Genomic DNA, 16360 nt, shown 5'->3' on the forward strand with positions numbered 1-16360 from the left:
TGGAGACAACCGGAGCCGGTCCCCATACATCTGAATGCATTAATTCAAATGGATTCTTAGTTATAAGGTGTCTTGGTCCAAAAGGTAAAAACTTCATTTTGCCAAGAATGCAAACATACAAAAAAAAATTCTTTACAATTTGAAAGAAATGAAAACAATTGTAATTTGGTCACATTAGGGTGTCCTAGTCTTTTATGCCAAATTTCTATATCTTTTTTTTTCACAAAATTACAAAAAAGTTGTTTTGGTAATTAAAGATTGTCCATGACATAGAGATCTCTTCTATGGCCTCGCCCAATCGGCTTCTCGGACTAGAGATCCTATATTAGACAATCATTAGATGAAAAAACTATTTTGTAACCATAATCTGCAATTTGAGAAACCAATAAAAGATTTAAATTTAATTTTGGTACTACTCTAATGTTTAGTATGTGAAAGATAGGTGTTTTTTGATAAATACCAAAACTTTTAATTTTCAAAGATGTGTCATCGGCAGTTGAAACACAAGAATCATTTGGATTAAACTTGCATTCGATCAATATGGACTCATTAGGAGTCATATGAAATGAAGAACCGGAGTCTAAGATCCAAGAGGTCTTACCATGCTTGTCACTTGTAGATATGGCTGCTCCTGAATAAGAAGTAGCTTGAGTTTTAAGCATAGGTTGTAGTGCCTCTATTAGTTGAGCTAAAGAGAGCGAGCCGGTGCATTTGGAGTCGTCCATTTCACTTCTTTCAACCGAAGTCACTCTTTTGTCTTCTTTATGATTCTTCTTTCTTTTGGGACAAAAAGGTTTGATGTGTCCCGGTTCATAACAATGATAACAAATAATTTTTTCACCATTTTTAAAATCATGATCACTCCTTTTTTCGTAGTTGTTGGGATTTCTACCATTCTTATTTCTTAAAAAATGAGGTAGTTTATAGCCCTTGGTATGATTTTCAGGCTTTGACATAGCAAACACAGATTCTTCATCTTTAGAAGTGGATGGCTTTTCCAATCTATTTTCTTGCATCGTTAATTCTTCAAGAGTTTCAACTATGGAAGGGACCCCTCCTCTATGAAGAAAAGCGGATTTAGTTCCTTCAAATTCGGGCTTAATCTCATTTATGAATTGATAGAAATGCTTCGCTTTGATTAAATTTTCGCAGAGTTCAACATCTTATTGGCAATGTCACTTTGGTTCAAGAAGAGCCAATTCATCCCAAAAGAGAGAGAGTGCATTGTAGTATTCTCTTATGTTGATCTCTTCTTGAGTCATGATCCTTACTTTGTTTTGGACGTCACATATATGTGCGTTATCCTTAAGACTATACATGTCTTTAAGGTATTTCTATGCATCACTATTGAAGTCAAACTTCGTCAAACTAGAACACTTGTGGATGCCCACATTATTGATGAGCCATCCAATAATTTTGGAATGACCCATCCTCCGTTCCTTCCATCTTTTCTCATAGTCGAAAACGACTTTAGTCATTTCCTCTCCTTGAAGCGCAACTTCTTTTCCATTCTCAATTTTTGTAAGAATGAGTTTAGGCTTCTTTTCGGTGCCGTCAACCAATACCCAAAGTCTCTTTTCCTATATTTTATGTTTTACTATGGATGCCCACATCACATGTTATTGTCATTTAGGCGTATGAGAATGGGGACTATTACCTCCCTCTCATTCTCCATTTACAACAAGTGGATAGAGAGAGAAAAAGAAAGAGAGAACGAGAAAGAAAATACAAGACTTTTTTTTCGAAGTGGTTCGTTTCCCGATGCAACAATTCATGATTTGTTGTATTTTGCCAAGTTCACGATCCTCCTATTGATATTGTCACGATCTTCTCTAAAAACGGCTTTTGGAACACCCAAGCTCTGATACCATGTAATGAAGTGGATCAAATCTGATGAATATGCAAGAACACACACCTCAATCAAGTGAAAACACTTGATTGAATAACCACACCACCCACACAAAGGTCAAATGAGAAAATATATTGCATAAAAAACTTTCTTGAAAAAGAGATAAAATAATACAAAGGCCATGAGGCCTATTTATAATACAAGAAGCTAAAAGGGGCAGCCAATATGGCCGTTGAGCTGCTCCTAACGGTCATATTTATGACGGCAGCTCCAACAACTATATTGGAGATGGCCCAACAGTAAAAAACAAAAATTATAAAAAAAACAAAAGTAAAAAAGGTGAAAAAGGTTGTCAACCCTGATGCCTATGTAATGAGATATGCGGAAATATAAAGAGTGTTATAAGCACTTGCAATGTCCTACAATGGACAAACAAAAGAGACAATAGCCAAGTCCACTAAGGGACAATACATACACAAGCCTTGAGAAAGGAAAAAATATAAGTCTCTTTGTTGAGAGAGAGAGAGAGAGAGTTCTCAAGCATGAAGAAAATACAAAGGGGTTCACCCCTATTTATACAAAAAGAAATGACAAGAAGTGAGGCCACATGGCCTCAAAAGGAAAGCCAAAAAGGGGGCTCTCATGGAGTCGTTGGGGGCCCCAACGACTCTATGGTGGGGCCCCTTTTTGGTTATTGCAAAAAGGAAGGAAAAATAAAAATAAAAAAACTAAATGCAAAAAATGCTAAATAAAAAAAATAGTTGTTTTCTAAAACAACTATGTGAAAAGACAAAAATACCCTTATTGAGTATTATATATATATTTAACAGATACGGCACCCCTTCAGCCGTGTCTCTGTTACATAGGATTAGCATCTCTCTCTCTCTCTCTCTCTCTCTCTCTCTCTCTCTCTCTCTCTCTCTCTCTCTCTCTCTCTCTCTCTATATATATATATATATATATATATATATATATATATATATATATATATATATATATATATATATATATCAGAATATACACAATAAGGAACAACAGAAATATGAGAGCTATTACCGAACCCAAAGCACCGATAGCTAATGCCATGTTCTCAGCTTGTCGAGGAATGGATCCACTAGCCAATTCACAGATAGCCTAAAGCAAATAAAATGAAGTATTAGACAAAGCTATAGTAGTAGATTAACATGCTTTAAACAACCAATGATATACAAGGTAAAACAATTTGAAAGCATGAGATCACATGATAATCACAATGGATCAGAAAAGAATATAAACATGTGCAGATGCCATCAGAGTACCAAAATTGATGTGTATGTTGGCCATTTTGATATACCCCACGCTACATACATTAGAAATCTAGATACAGGCTCCTAGTTTTAAGTGAAGGTAGCGAAGTATTTTGGACATAAACAACAGACAGGTTTCTTAATGATATTCAGAAACAAAGAACCAAAGGCAAGCATGAAATTAAACCTCATAGAATCAACCAATACATGCTTAGGTAGCATTAACGTCAATCGTATGAACAATCAAAGAACCTCAGTTAGTTGGACAATAAGTTGGTTCAAGGCAGTTGCAGCTATGTAAGGTCTCTGCATGGCCACTAAGAACCGAGCATGCTCAATCCATGAGCCACTGGCCATGTTAGTGCAATTGAGTGCAGTCAGACAAACAAATCTATGCCATGGAGAAATCTGGTCCATAAGTCATCCACACCTTTGGAACCAAGGAATTCTATCCTTATCTGTTAAGCACACCCTAGGCTACCTGCGACTCTACCAAAGATGGAAGGAGTTGCACTCCATTGACTCATCAAGGATTAGGCAAGCTGTCGAAAGAACCTCATCTAATTGAGAAGGAGATGACAAGACATTAAAGATGCTCCTCCATTCTAGCCTAGCTATCACTTAGGCCACCTTATGTACTAGGCTCTGTAAACATTTAACTATCCTTGCTTATGAAGGGGAAAAAAGAAAAAAAAAATCATGTGGGAAATAACAACTCTATCATAGCCAGCAGCCACCACTTGATCAGTTCAAGCCAGATGAGGCTCCCTCCACCTGAACTAGCATGACATCTGAAGAGTAGCCTGAGCTCAAACTTTGCAGCAAATTAAACCAAAGACATAAAACTTTAGACTTGACCTAAAAGCAAGTCGTACCAAGGAAGGATCCATCATCTGAGAATGAATCTGCAGATAACATGCTCGAAAATTGACATCAAACTAGATCTAAAAACAGGTCATATTTGGATCAAATCTAGCGAAATCCACATTTAGGTTTGTCTTTCTCAGGGAGAATCACATCTAGATCTATGTTTGGCCAGACAACCAGGTTTACAAATTACCCATAACATATCAGACCCGCATGATTAATGAGTTAGGTTTCACAATATATTTCACATTTTACCCTTGCCAAAAGTCCATTGAACATTCCATACTGCAAGAATAAGAGTATAGTGATTCTACATACAACTAGCACATCTCTGTGTATGTGCCTGTGTGCGTGAAAACCAACCTGCTATATATATATATATATATATATATATATCCATCCAGATTTTCTGACTGTACCGAGCGCATGTCTTAGGAACACATCAGCATCCAAAGCTGAATGGAGCAAATCTTATATGGTTCATTTCCATAAATGGTCCAAGTTTAAATTATGAGGCATATGGATCCAGCCTGGGATCGAGCTCATTCCATTTTTTTTTCAAGAGGCACAAACATTATTCATGGAGACATCCAAGACATAGTATATCTAATATAATACCGCATTGATTATTTTTAGCTTACTTCTGATAATCATTAGAAGACCTAATTCTCCATAATATAACATTGGGCCAAGGGAATTCAACATTCTGGCTCCCTCTTCCATTCATGTGAAGCTTTGAACACATTCTGAATGCCTCCACAATTTCTGTTACTATGATCAATCACTGTACCGGGTATTATCACCATGAGCACAAGATATGTCACTACTTAATCATAGTCAATTTATTGCTCAAACTGCAGTAATCTTGAATGCACATCCTGGTTGCCAACAAAACTAGGAGGCATTCCAAGTCTATGCAAGAAAGCAGCTCACCGTTATCTCAAACAAATAGTGAACACTCACATTTATGCATCCTTAACACATCAAGCTTGTCCATGCACTCAAATTAGCAGACCTGTAAATCAATCAAAATGCACGACTATGCATAATGAAATATGCAAAAATACAAAATGAGGGCCGCTAAGGGCTTACAAGATCATAAACACAAAGTGCACATGCACATACATGAGTCCAACTAAGGGACAATACAAGAGCAACTTAATACACACACACACACACACACACACATATATATATATATATATATATATATATATATATATATATACCCTCCCCGCACCCCACACCCAAGTTCACTTGTATGTGACATAGAAGAGCACAAAGGTACAACAAGCACTAAGTGCGTTCAAGACATTAAAGAGACGTTTTAAAACCCATGACCCGGGACTCGACTCGTTCTTTATTGACTCGTGACTCGGCGGGTCAACTCGGTGACTCAGACCGGGTTTTGTTAACTTTTGATTTTAAAAGAAAAACAATATATAAATATGCACTAGAAGATAAATGGTTGAGAAATGATAAATAGTTGCTTCATCCTTGTGATTTGAGGTTTTAATTTGGTTGGTGAGTCTGTTTTTCTTGGATCTAGTCATAATGATCATTCTTGTAAAGGAACATGAGAAATTCTCAGAACTGTTTGATCACTTCTAAATCTGTTCTTTTTCTCGTGCTGTTGTAACCATCTATTTCTTTTCCCCTGTTACCTTTATGTTCATGATTTATTTCAGAGAAGCTTTCTATTACAGTTGATCTGCAATTTCTATGTTCTCCTTCATTGAATTTGTTATGGTAAGATGAAATGATTTGGAATTTTGGATGTGTTGTCAAATGTGTTAGGAATGCACATCTATGTTATGTGTTGTTAAAATTTTACTGGTGCATTGTCTTTAATGGAACCTACAAGTCACAGGTTAACAGAAATACACATACTTAGAATTGCAAAGTCAAGGATGAAAGCACATAGTTGAGCGTGTGATGGATAAGACTGATATTTCCTTAATTTTTACCTTCAAAATATTTCTTATAGTAAGATGAATTGGATTGCTGTGGTCAAATCATAGTGATAGACTTCTCTTAAGGTCCTTGTGATGCACACTGTAATCTAGTGACAATTTTGATGCAAAACTAGATAAAAACAATTTCATATGCACTAGAAGTTTTTTTTCTTCAGTATGATCTAAGGCCTAGCACTCACCCGAGTCAGGCCCGAGTCTTGGCAAACCGAGTTTGCCTTGCCGGGTTGACTCGCTGGAGGGCCGAGTCACCGAGTTGACTCGGCGAGTTTTAAAACCTTGCATTAAAGAACTAAAGAGAACACAAAACATAACAAATATTCATCTTATTGAGCATGAATGCTTAAAAGAAGTATTATAAAAGAAAGGGGATAAAAGGCCCTATTTATACACATACAAGAGAGTGAGAGCTCAATAAAGCTGTTGGACTGTTCCAACAGCTCTCTTGACTAGTCAACTCTATGTTGACTAATCAAAAAAGAACCCAGCAGCTCTATTTGGTATTTGACCAAATAGTCCATGTAAAAAAAGAAAAGGACAAAAAGAAAAGAATAAAGTAAAAGTACTAATGTGCCCTTAATGGGCATAACCTATTACAAAGTCTAAAATAACCAAAATACCCCTAATGAGTATTTACCTATTACATCATTCTATATAAAATATATATATATGAACCAAATATATATATATGAAAATACCAAGGTTAGCAGAAGCATCATAGGACCCCAGGAAGCGCGTTTCTCAGAAGAGCATTTTGGAAGCGCGAAACATGGCGCTTCTAAAATGTGCTCAGAAGTGCCAAAAAAATTTGGGAAGCATGCTTCCCCATTAATGGGAAGCTTGTTTCCTCTCTTTTTTTTCTTTTTGTTTTTTGCTTCTTGTTTTTCTTTTTTCGCTTCTCCCTCGCTTCCATGTTGTTTTGTAGGTCGTTTTCGATTCGCTTTCGGTTTGCTTCTCTTCTCGCTTTCAAGACGATTCTAGGTTCGCTTTTAAGTCATCTCGCACTTCCTGCTTCCTAAAATTTTGGAAGTAACTTACTTCCCGCTTTTGCTTCCCCAATATATATATATATATATACAACTTAACACTCCCCGTCAAACTTACGGTGTGATATACCAAAAGTGTGAAAATACAAAAAGAATCAATAGGAAGGATCAAAGTTTTCAAGTGTCTTCATTGAAAGTCTTTGTCTTTATGTTGCATCAAAGAATTTTGCAAATACAAGTCTTTAAATGTCTTAATTGGGATCATCCCCAAACACCTTCATTGGTTGTCTCCATCATCCTAATATGATGCATCAAAAATATTAATTTCTCAATCGGTCACATCTTTAAGAACCTGCAGAGAAAACAAAACAAAGGTTCCAACTCCATAAAGGAAAATATCTTAAGCCAATAGTTATAAAGTTTTTAAAAAATATATAATTTTGAACAAGAGAAACATTAGATAATCATTAAGAAAGATAAGAGGAGTATACTCCAAGGATAATTTTTTATGAAATCAAATCATAAACCCAAAATCAACATATTTTTTTTCAAGAAAAACATAAATATTGATCATAAGAGAATTTGATCACTAAAAGACATATAAATCATCAATAACAGATAAAAAATTATGCATAAACTAAGTCACAGGGACTCGACAAAGCAGGTCACCCGCGTCGACGCGACGTGATGCGGGTGCGGCACCCGGTGCGGTCAACACAACCTTGGGTGCGGTCAACACACCCAAGGTCATTTTTGTCCAATTTTTGAACATAAAAAAAAATTTTGTTGCCCAATCAAAACGGGTTGCGAAAGAGGATTAGGGCAAAATTTGTTTGCCCTAATCCTCTCCTCTATCGTGCAGCTCCGCTCTCTCGCTCGACTCCTCTCCTCCCGACGTCTCGCAGGGGAGCCCAACGCCACCTCCTCCTCTCCCTTGTCGCAGGTACCCTCTCACTCTCTTGTTGGGATGGCAGGGGAGGGGTCGAGCCCCCCTGCTCCCTCTCGCTCTATTGTTGGGTCGGCAGGGAGGGGCCGAGCCCCCTGCTCCCTCTCGCTCTCTTATTGGGTCGGCAGGGGAGGGGTCCAGCCCCCCTCCTTGCTCCCTCTGATTTCAGGGGAGGGGCCGAGCCCCTCCCTGTTTTTGGCAGGAGAGGGGTCGAGCCCCCCTCCCTGCTCCCTCTGATTTCAGGGGAGGAGTCGAGCCCCTCCTTGTTTTCGGTAGGGGAGCTGGAGTCGATATTATAAATCTTGATTGTCTATATAATTGATTTTAATATAATTTCTTTTGTGTTTTTAAGATAAAAAATGACGGATAAAGGGAAAGGACTTGTGTCATCCTCATCCCCACATATGAGTTCTACTGCTAGTTTTGCTGATAGTTGTAGTGGGAGTGATGATGTGGGGCCACTATGGGTACATGTAGATAAACTTGCAAAAATTGGAGAAGAAGGTGGTGGAAACAAGAGATTTTGATGTAAACTCTGTGAAAGGGGTTTTGTTGGGTCTTACACAAGAGTGAAGGCTCATTTGTTGAAGATATCAGGACATGGTATTTCAGGATGCAGAAAAGTTGATGAGACAATGCGAAGACAATACAAAAAAATACAAGAATATGAGAAGAGAAAGACAATGAGTGATTCTTGTGCAATTAGTGTGTCATTTGGAAGCCACCAAGAAGATGCTGAAAAAAAAAAGTCAACGTAGGAGGTAGAGGAACGATACATGCAACATTCAATACATATGGAAGGGAGGATATAGATAGAAAAGTAGGGAGAAATTTTTATTCTAGTTTACTCCCATTTAATGCGGCTAAAAATCCTTATTGGAAGGATTTATTAACATCATTGGCAAATTGTAATTTGAGTAGTTGTGTGCCTCCAAGCTCAGAAAAACTACAAACCACACTTTTTGCAGAAGAGAGGGCAAATGTGGAGAGGTTGCTGGAGATTAAAAAATATTCATGAGAGAAAAATAGAGTTTCTATTGTTTTTGATGGATGGACAGATATTCAAAGGTGTCCACTGATCAATTTCATTGCTTGTTCGCTTATGACCCAATATTTTTGAAAGCAGTTGATGCATCTGGAAAATATAAAAATACAGAGTATTTGAAGGGGTTGTTTATAGAAGTCATAAAAGAAGTGGGTGATCAGAAAGTGGTACAAATCATTACAGACAATGCTCCAGTTTGTAAAAGTGCAACGTTGAATTTGGAGAGTGAGTACCCTCATATTTTTTAGACTCTCAGTGTAGCACGCAGCTTAAATCTGACACTAAAGAGCATCTGCAATCCCAAAGAAGAAGAAAATTCAAAAGCATATGCTTTATGTTCATGGATTGAAGATTTAGAAAGAAATGTCAAAAGCATTAGGAATTTTGTTGTTAACCACCATCGTGCTAATGCTATATTTAATAAGCATTCTGACCTGAAATTGTTGAAGGTCGTTGAAACACGTTTTGCGTCCATCATTGTGATGGTGAAGATAATTAAAAAAGTGATGAATGCTTTGGTTAGCATGGTGACTGATGAAAATTGAGCATTCTATCGTGTTGATGATGATATCAAGGCTCAAGAAATTAAGAAATTCATTGTTGATGATGAGTTTTGAGATAGAGTGGTATACTTCTTTCAATTTATGAACCTATTTGGAAAATGTTAAGAGAAGTTGATAAGGATGAGCTCATGCTTCACAGAGTTTATGAAATGTGGGATAATATGATTTAAAAAAATACAAGTGGTAGTTTTCAAGCATGAAGAAAAAAAATCTTGCATTGGATGATTCAGAATTTTTTAACCATATTCATTCAATTTTAGTCAGAAAATAGGATAAGAGCAACACTCCTTTGCATTGCATGGCAAATTCTCTTAATCCAAAATATTATGCAAATAAGTGGCGGGCAGGTAGTATTGGCCGTGTCCCTCCAAATTTAGACCCAGAGCTATCAAGACATAGAAATATGTATATGATAAGACTTTTTTCAGAAGCATATCTTCTAAATCAAGCCACACAAGACTTTAAAAAAAATTCATCTTCGAGATTATATGGAACGACATTATTCGCGAGAGAGGAGGATAATATAGATCCTATCACATGGTGGTCAACATTTGGATCAGAAACACCTCTTCTCCAACGTCTTGAATTAAGATTGTTATCGCAGTCTGCTGGTTTATCTTGTTGTAAAAGAAATTAGAGCATATATTCTCAAATCCACAACATAAAGAGAAACAAACTCACCAGCAAGCGTTTAGAGGATTTAGTATATGTTCATTCAAATCTTCGACTACTTTCGTGAACCAATGATGAATACAGGTACGAATTTGCTCTCTTAGTTATTTGATTATTTCTTAGTTTTTTATTTAAATATATTTATATTGTATTTAACATTTTCAAATTGGGTTTGTAACGCAGACAAGGAATATCCAAATTTTGGGATGTAAACCCAGAAGAGTGACTTCAAGAGAGAGCATGATTTCAACATGACAAACATGGATTTATCTTAGCTCAGTATTCCTTCTAATGATGCATTTGATGATGATGAAGAAAATTATTAAGATTCATTACTTCATCGTCATATACATTGTAGGATATACTTTTGGTATGTAATTTAGTTATTTTTTGCTTTACTTATTTGATTGATATTTAGGTTGATTTATCTAATTGCTTTGCTTATTTGATTTATATTTAGGTTGATATATTGCATGCATGATGAATGATATTATGACAAATGTTAACTGTTAAAACTTCAAAATTATATATGTATATAATATATATATATATATAATTTTTTACATTTTTTCCCTGTCGCACCCCACACCCAAGGTTTTTTAAAGTGTTGCACCCCCTCACCCGCACCCATGTGACAGTGTATAAATAATATCCCAAGGATTTTTAGAAAAGCATTTCAAATGAAATAACAAATCATCACCGACAACATGCATATAAAATATAACAATTCAAAAGAGCCCTCAAAAAAATAGGAGACAATTAAATTCATGCATACAACAATGTGAACAAGATAATTAATATGAAACACATATATATCCAACATACAATTAAAGCATATTTAACGCACATAATAACGAAAGAGAGCAATCTCATAAATCACAACCCATTAGGATTCATTCACACAACCTAGAATGGGCTTAGGCACAAAGAACGAAACATCAATCTTAATATATATATATGTATATTATTAATAAAATGCACATAAGATGCATAAAATTTTATCAATAAACATTTTTCTATAGAAGTAGAAAAAATTTAAAAATTTTATGAAGAGATTTTGAAAAACTCACGCAACAAAAGAAATGATATTTGCAAATCTCAACAATAGTTCGACCACAACAAACAATCATCTCACTAGACCTCCAAACCTTAAAAATCAATTATAGCATAATCACAATGTCATTAATGGGCTAAAACACACACAAAAAGTGTGAATAACCAACATCTCTTGTCTACATAAAATGACTCTTAAACAAGTGTAACAGCTAGGGGTGGCAATCGGGTCGGCGGGTTGGCGGGTCAGCATACCTCAACACGAACACGACCCGTTTATTAAACGGGTTGGATGTGGCAAACACGAACACGACCCATTTATTAAATGGGTAACCCGACACGACACGGTTAACCCGTTTAATAAACGGGTCTCGGTCGGAGATTCCGCCGTCGAGCTCTGCATGAGCCTCGCAACCGCCTTCGACGTCGGTCCCTCCGTCTGCCTCTCGTACCACCCCAATGACCCCTCCAACGCCTTCTGCCTCATCGTCAAGACTGGTATCGGCCCCTTCGGCTCCCCCGCTCTCCATGAGCGCCGAGTTCGACCTCCGCGGCAACCGCGACCCCAAGTTCTTCGTCTGGTTCAGCCCCCGGGTCGGCGATTTCTCCATCAAGAAGACAGCCAGATCGCCGCGATCGGATTCTCCGATGATCCCGGCGCCTTATTTGACTAGAAGACGGGCGAGGGTTTGGAGGTAAATGGTCTCTTGGAGGAGAACGGCGATGGAGGATCGGCCGATCGTCTCTGGCTAGGGTTCTGTGAGAACGAAGGAGTGGTCGCGACCGAGCAGCGTGACGGATCGGCAGTGGCATTGGGATCGTTTGTCAGTGTGATCAACGGCCTATTCTCTGGTGTCGAGATCCGCGCGAGAAGCGCGTTTCCGGTGAGGAAACACGCCGTTGTCAGCTTCGGGTGGGGGATTAGGGTTCCGACGAGGCTGTTATCGGCCGGAATCTCACTTAGGAACCTGTCGGTCTTGGTGATGGGACTCGATTACCATAATAGGATTCGTGTTCGTGTATTTGGCGAGACTCGGGTTGCGGGTTGACGGGTTCGTGTAAACGGGTTGACCCGCCCGCCTAACCCGTTTATTAAACGGGTCAAACAGGTTGGCGGGTTGGCATACCCCTAACACGAACACGAACCGTTTAATAAACGGGTTAGGCGGGTCGACCCGTTTACGACACGAACCCGTTTAAGCCAAACCCTAACCCGGCTAAGAAGCGGGCTGGCGGGTCTGGTCAGATTTTGCCACCCCTAGTATCAGCTACTAGAACAAGAGTATAATTACAATGTCACTAATGGGCTAAAAAACACACAAAAAGAATGAATAACCAACATCTCTCGTCTACATAAAATGACACTTAAACAAGTGTATCAAACAAGGTTGTCTCTATCATGTCGTATCGTACGATACGATATGTATCGTTACTTTTGGGGTTTACGATACAATACACAGTTGTATCGCGATACGAGTGTGTATCGTACTCATATGGGTGTATCATATGATATACCCATGTATCGTGTTGTATCGTACGATACAAGGTTATCGTATGATACACCTTCGATGCACTTTAAAAAGGCCTAAACAAAATTTTCATTTTGGGTTTCAAATACATTTTGAGGGCCAACTTCTTTATTTGTTTAACGGCCATTAAAAGTGCATTTTCACTATTTTTTCACCCAAAGAAGTGGGTTAAGATAAAAAAATGCATTTCCATCATTTTTTACTCAATAAAATCGGTTAAGGTAAAAAAATCCTTATTATGAGTAAAATTACAAAGCAACTCTCTAAAAAAAGTTGGATCTTCAAAAATTAAAGATTTATATCAAGCTTGATGGCATCAGATGATCTGTCAGAACAATGGGGCAATCAAGTAATGAGTGAAAAACGATTTAAAAATGAGTGAAACAATTGTCATAATATTTTTGTTTATGTGGTACAAAAGTATGAGTTTTGTGGCATGCTCTTAATATTTTGCATTTTTCTTGTAAGATAGTTGATGTTTGATGATGTCTTATGCAGCTCATAGTGATAAAATACTTCATATGTAATTTTATGGTTGTATTTTGTGAAATTCATCATTATTTGATGTGATATATTTTTTTACTAATTTTTACTATTTTTTCTGATTTTTTTTATTTTTCTTTATTTTTTTGGATTATTTAAAATTTTTTATTAAAAAATTATGATGCGTTTACGATATGATACGATACGGTGTTACTATTGGCCCGACCGATATGGGTAATGAGACGCTACTTACAACCTTGGTATCAACTACTAGAACAAGAGCATAATCACAATGTCACATAGGTAAAACAAAAACACATAAAAGTGTGAATAACCAATGGGTGCACATAATTCACCATATTTGAAAAACATGTAGCTTGTAATGAAAACAAACTAATATCATTGAGAAGGTAAAGAAAAGATTTACAAATCAAAACCGAAATATTAAATTTCACAACCTTTCGAAACACCATGGTTTCAAAAATAAATAGTCATCACAAATAAACATAATTATAAGCATCCATAATACAAATGGACAAATATTCAAATAAGTGATACAATACACTCACAGAATCAAAGATCAAACAAACATCAGTTAGAGTCAAACTATGAGCAGACAATCTAAACTGAGGTGCACACAACTCACCCCAACAAACAACACTGGTTTAGCAAAAGCAACAAGACTGCATCATATAAAAATATGTGATGGACAAAACAAATGTCATAAGAAGGCAATAAATACTCATGAAAATCAATTTCCAAATAAGTTCATATATAAAAACCAATTTAAAAAACAAAGTTTCAAATCAAATCCAATAATGGTAGATAAAAACTTAGAATGAATATAGTGCGTTCATATGCACAACAAGATGTCAATTGATGCAATGCAATCATATGCATAGTCAATATAAGCAAGTTATATAGAGAGTGAGATAGTTCAATCTAGATTACAAGTCTACTATGAGACAACAATAACATATAATATTAAAAAGGGTCAAAACATATATAGAGATTCTCAAAGAACCATATAAAAAACCAAGTACATACACAAGTACAACTAATCATGGATACTCACAAAGAGATAAAAAATTCATGCGAATGCAATAATCTTAATAACTTAAAGTCACATATCTCATATAAAAGCTATGAAATATGCATAGGAATACATTTAAACATCTATGCAAGTGATAAATTAAGGCACTAAGGGTATATACCAAAGAGACCACAATACAAAAAATAATATTTTATAAATAACAAGGATGCAATGAATCAAGAGTCTTTAATCAAGAACACACATGTCCACCAAAGATCTAAGCGGACAAACACGTTCATCAATAATGGACAAGCACTAAAGGGAAGAAACACTTATAACACCCACAAAGGGCAAACACAAAGAAGTTTCTCATAATTTTCAACTTAATATTTTATTAAAAAAACTAAGTATGCAATAAAAACATAATATTTAAATCTCATGCAAAACATGTAAGATAATTTTCATTAAAGAGCCATGAGACTAAGAAAATAACACAATCATGAAGTATCACAAAAAGACCAACAAGATAAACACTCAATAACATAACTATTGTCCCACAAAAGACATTTATGAAAGTGAATGACTCCCATAAGAAATCATGTTCAATACCTTATACAAGAATAGGCAATCTCATTCATCATGTAAGGCAATAACAAATGCACAAGGATCAATATCAATATAAAAAATATTTATTCATAAGCTAGATCATAATTTTTAATATTTCATAAGCTACTTTAAGTTTCACATAAGAATACACCACAAGTAAAGTGAGAAAAATTAAACACAAGTTAAGCAAATTTTCGTAAGATCATACCTGTGAAATACATAACACCATTTCAAATTATTTTAAAATATATGATAATTTTTCAAAAAGAAAAGTTTAATAATAAATACGAACATGATTTGATATTTATAACCATGAATTGTTCAAATAAAGCATCTAAATGCAAACAATACATGCTCGAGAATACTAGATCATATACGTGCATATCAAATAAAGCAAGCTTTGAAAAACTCAAATTAAAACTATACCGCATAAAAGCATACACATATAATTTCACAAGATCAAACAAATATTATAAACCTTATAAAATATTTAATAAAAATTAAATCCAACGATAATTATTTTTTTAAAACATTTAAAGAATTTAGTTTTTTATAAAAATAATAAATAATTTTTCAAAGATAAAGAAAGTGAGTGTTTTCTCATGCAGAATTCATGAGATAGATAACACAAGTAACATTTAAAGATATAAGATATATATCAGGTCAAGATTTTCCTTAAATCCAAGCCACATAACGATCACAAAGCACGAACTCGAACCAAAGAATCTCAATAAGGATTTTTTGGCTATGATACCATATAATAAAATATGTGAAAATACAAAATGAGGGTCTCTAAGGGCTTACAGATCATAAACACAAAGTGCACATGCACAAACATAAGTCCAACTAAGGGACAATACAAGAGTACAAAGGCACAACACAATCACTAAGTGCATTCAAGACACTAAAGAACTAAAGAGAACACAAAACATAAAAAATATTCATCTTCTTGAACATGAATGCTTAAAAGAAGCATTAAAAAATGAAAGGGGATAAAAGCCCCTATTTACACACATACAAGAGAGGGAGACCTCAATAAAGCTATTGGACTGTTATAACAGCTATAAATATAGTTGTTGGATTGTCCCAACAGCTCCGTTGATTAGTCAAAAAAGAACCCAACAACTCTATTTGGTATTTGACCAAATAATTCCTATAAAAACATAAAAAGGCAAAAAGAAAAAAAATTAAAGTAAAAGTACTAATGTGGCCCTAATGGGCATAACTTATTACAAGGACTAAAATGACCAAAATACCCCTAATGGGTATTTACCTATTACATCATTATAAATAAAAATATATATGAATATATATATGTACAATATGAACCAAAAAATATATATGTACAAAAATACATACATATATATATATGTACAACCTGTCACATGGACTCTTCTAACAGGGCACTGCACCCACGTCGCACCCGCACCTAGGCGGGTGCAACACTTGGACATAGCTTCCTTTGTGTT

General features: G+C 35.8%; 1 protein-coding gene across 1 annotated transcript in view; it reads right to left on the minus strand.

Annotated features, from left to right (window-relative positions):
* Positions 1 to 16360, minus strand: part of RST1 (ARM repeat superfamily protein) — a 77594-nt gene that overhangs the window by 12984 nt on the left and 48250 nt on the right. The window contains exon 18 of the mRNA XM_090018451.1: positions 2906 to 2983. Coding sequence (XP_089874577.1) covers positions 2906 to 2983 — 78 coding nt within the window. The remainder of the gene's footprint in view (positions 1 to 2905; positions 2984 to 16360) is intronic.

This window comes from Nuphar pumila, chromosome 10 (assembly GCF_984573655.1).
Source record: "Nuphar pumila chromosome 10, dmNupPumi1.hap1.1, whole genome shotgun sequence".
NCBI lineage: Eukaryota > Viridiplantae > Streptophyta > Magnoliopsida > Nymphaeales > Nymphaeaceae > Nuphar > Nuphar pumila.